Source organism: Cariama cristata, unplaced genomic scaffold (assembly GCF_000690535.1).
Source record: "Cariama cristata isolate BGI_N322 unplaced genomic scaffold, ASM69053v1 scaffold11650, whole genome shotgun sequence".
NCBI lineage: Eukaryota > Metazoa > Chordata > Aves > Cariamiformes > Cariamidae > Cariama > Cariama cristata.
Genome location: NW_009592980.1, coordinates 1 through 3,457, shown reverse-complemented (window position 1 = coordinate 3,457; position 3,457 = coordinate 1). Strand labels below are relative to the sequence as shown.

Sequence of the window (3,457 nt, the reverse complement as noted above, 5' to 3'; positions counted from 1 at the left end):
TACTGGCATATGCTGCCGCTAAATGAGAGAAAAGAGGAGCTGTTCTCCCTGTTTACTTCTTTCTTGAGCTATAAGAGTTAACAAGATAAACAGGTAGAACAGATAAACCTAGCTCTATTCCAATCTGCATAATGAACGCTTGAAAGAGGGAAGATCTGCTTCCTTACAAGCAAAAGAGGTATGCCCTCTAAGCAATAAAATCAGATTTGAAATAAACTGAAGGCCAGGGTGATAAATGCAGGGACCATCAGATAACTGGAGAGGGAAATGGGATGGGGAGAAAAGGATGAATCAAGTTGTCCATTTAAAAATACTCCTTTTTGGTCTGTACAGAGAGACTACACATTCTCTGACAATGACAGAGAGTGATAAACTTACGTGATCAGACTGGGAGTAGTAGATACTGATGAAAAAAAAACAGGGAAGTAAGGACTGAAGAGATTTGACGGGAATCTTATGTTTCACATTTATTCAAAGGTAGTACAACTCTTCTTCTATCCTTCTACCACTCAAAATCCAAAGGTTGCTTTGCATTTATCTATTAAGGGTAAGGTTTTTTTATGTCAGTCTATATTTATGATACCACAAAACCACGTACATTTTGTACTCGGAAGCAGGAGAAAGCATGCATGTGTTGTTACATGGTAACTATCTACAGAGAGGCCACTGCATCTCAGAAAACTCCAGTTAAAATATTTTTCCTATGAATAAGAGACTTGTTTGGAATGTTACAAGATAAACTTTTTAAAGAATGACCCTCTTCTCCCAAAAGCAGCAGTAAAATGTTCTTCCTAAATTCAGTTTCAAAATTCATGGAGTTTTCTTGTACTCATGATTGCTTTGGTTTTGGTACTTTTTAAGGGAAATAAATGGATCACACAGGAAAGGGATAAATACTAGAAAATTAAAGACAGAAGATACAAAACTGATGAAATAGATCTACAGGAGAGAAAATACAGATTGCGAAGAAAGAATTTAGTGCCAAGACTGTGAAAGGCTATAGAACTTGGTCTGAAAAGAGGGAAGAGACAAGAATCACAGTAAGGGACAGAAATAGTTGTGAAAACTGGGTGAACAGAAAAGCTTCAAAGTAGACAGAATTTGACAAGAGAAAAGAACTCAGGGAGGGGAAAACAAAAAAAAACCACAAACAGGAAAAGACATTTAAATTAACTGAGGTGGATAATGATGTATGAAAGGCAGAAAAGACAGACCAGAGGAAAGGCTCTTTATTTCTCCTGGACTGAGAAAAATATCAAAAAAAATACCCCTCTTTCAAAGGGAAGAGAAGTTGAAACCTCAAAGCAAAATTAAGTCATATAAAAGTCAGACAGCAAAATGACATTAAAAAAACCAAACCATCAACCACTTTCCTGAGCCAGGACAAAAAGCTTGAAGTTACATAATTAGAATGGCTCATAATCCAGGTGATAAGAAGAGAAATCCAGTTCATGAATAAGCATCTACAAGGGCAGAAGCTACAGGGATTCCAGCACCGAGGCGATACAGTGGCCACTGATCTCAGTCACCAGCGGGAAACTGCCCTAATACTTCTGTTCATCCTTGACGATCACACTAACAGCTGGTCAGAAACAAACCACTCCTTCTTAGGACAGCAAGCACATTAAATCCCAGAGAGTCCATCAAACACAGAAGATTCATGATTTTATCACATCATACTGTTTACTTTGAACTGTCAATTGGGCTGCTACATACCTGGACAGAACACTGCAAAATTAGATACCGGTTACTGTTATGGCCAGAGAAGGTATAGCCATTGTTAAGTTTTATGTTATAACTTAGTTTTCATTCTTCTATCTACTCTAAAACTTGACACTCTCAAATGTTCTAGCTCAGAATTTTTGTAGCTTGCATATGAACAGGACAAACATTGAAACTCAAGAGAGAAATATATCAAATAAGAACTAAACGAACAAAAGGAACAACCCACAACCGCAAACCTTCAATTTTAAGGACACCAAAGCAATCGGAAAGTATCAACAGCTATAGTGGGCTTACAATCGTTATTTTGCATCACTGGAACAATACCAAAAAAATGTTGAAAGGTACTTGTTTAAGATATAATCATCTATTTAGCTGGCTTATTATTACAGCATCAAAAGAGCAGCACTGCTGAAATTCTGCCATCTCCGGTTGTCTACCAACCCATTTGCTCAGAGACCACCAATCCCACTATAAGCACAGCCAAAGCAATCCCAGTTTCGAGCATGAAGAATTAGTTCAAACTCACATCTGGATTTACACAGCACATCTTTCTGGTTTCTACATACAAGTCTTACATATTTCAAGAAAGCATGGAAAAAAGAAGCAGGGTCTTGATATCCTCATGTTTGCACTTCAAGGGCTGCCCCACACTTTTGCCTCATTTTGCCCCTTACTCCTGTGTACACTGGACCACCAACCAGTGGGACAAAATGTCTTAAGCACTGATGACTAGAGTATTGAAAATAAACTAACTTACATAGCAGAAACAATCAGGTTAATTAGCCTACTAGTAAGAACTCCTGATGGCCGTGCCAGCCTCCCTCACATTTAGCAGTTGTTGTGTCCAATTTTGCTTTAATTATCCAAACTATTCCTTACTTTCAAGACTCTGCTCTAAAAGCAAGAGGATGCAAGCCCAGCTCTAATATCTGAACAGCTACTGAAGATAGATAAGATGTTGCAGCAGACAAAGCTAGAAAATGACAAGCGAAAGGGTTTATCACAGCATTCAATTCTGGTCTTACTCTCCAACAACCTATCACACGGGCTTTGAGTATGTTTACATGTGTGATGGCATTTTTACACTGCAAAATATTACAGAACTATAAGGTATGGAAAGGGGAGAAAACTCAAATTGATTCAAGCAAACGGAGTTGTTTCAAGCAAAGCTATAAAGAAGATAAATTACTACTATTCTGTTGCTTCCCATCTCCTCCATCTAGCCAGCAATATCAGCTCCGCTTACCTTGTCGGCTCCTCACTCCTCTTTGGTGCTCCCCGTGAGGCAGTGCCTGCACCCCGACTTACTCCTTTGGATGTTTCTCTGCCAGTAGCAGTTAGACAGCCACGCCAACACAGGGCCCTAGGAACACACTCACCCATCTTCTACCCCTAACTCACTCTCACAATCAGTTCTACGCTTGCACACCGAAGACAACAGGACCGAAATCCTAACTTGACTCCCAAAAGAACATAATCTCCAATTAAAGAAACCTGCGGCTTCTCCCAGAGGACGTGCACTGCAACTTTCCCTCTGAACGGACTGAACCCTGACAAGTAGTGCCCGAGTTCCCCCGCCTACACCTCACTTACACTTCCACTCAATACCTCCGCACCACGGGAGATAACTTTGAACTCTCACTGCCGTGTCAGCCCGGGCAACGAAGGGAAGGGCTGGGCGCTGCGGCGCACACAGAACAGGCAAAATAAAAACAGACCAGCCGGGGGGAGA

General features: G+C 40.4%; 1 protein-coding gene across 1 annotated transcript in view; it reads right to left on the bottom strand.

Moving 5' to 3' along the window:
* LOC104165704 (ras-related protein Rab-4A) overlaps positions 1-3,108 on the bottom strand; it is a 16,979-nt gene extending 13,871 nt beyond the window's left edge. The window contains exon 1 of the mRNA XM_009705441.1: positions 2,972-3,108. Coding sequence (XP_009703743.1) covers positions 2,972-3,108 — 137 coding nt within the window. The remainder of the gene's footprint in view (positions 1-2,971) is intronic.
* Positions 3,109-3,457: the final 349 nt, after the last annotated feature.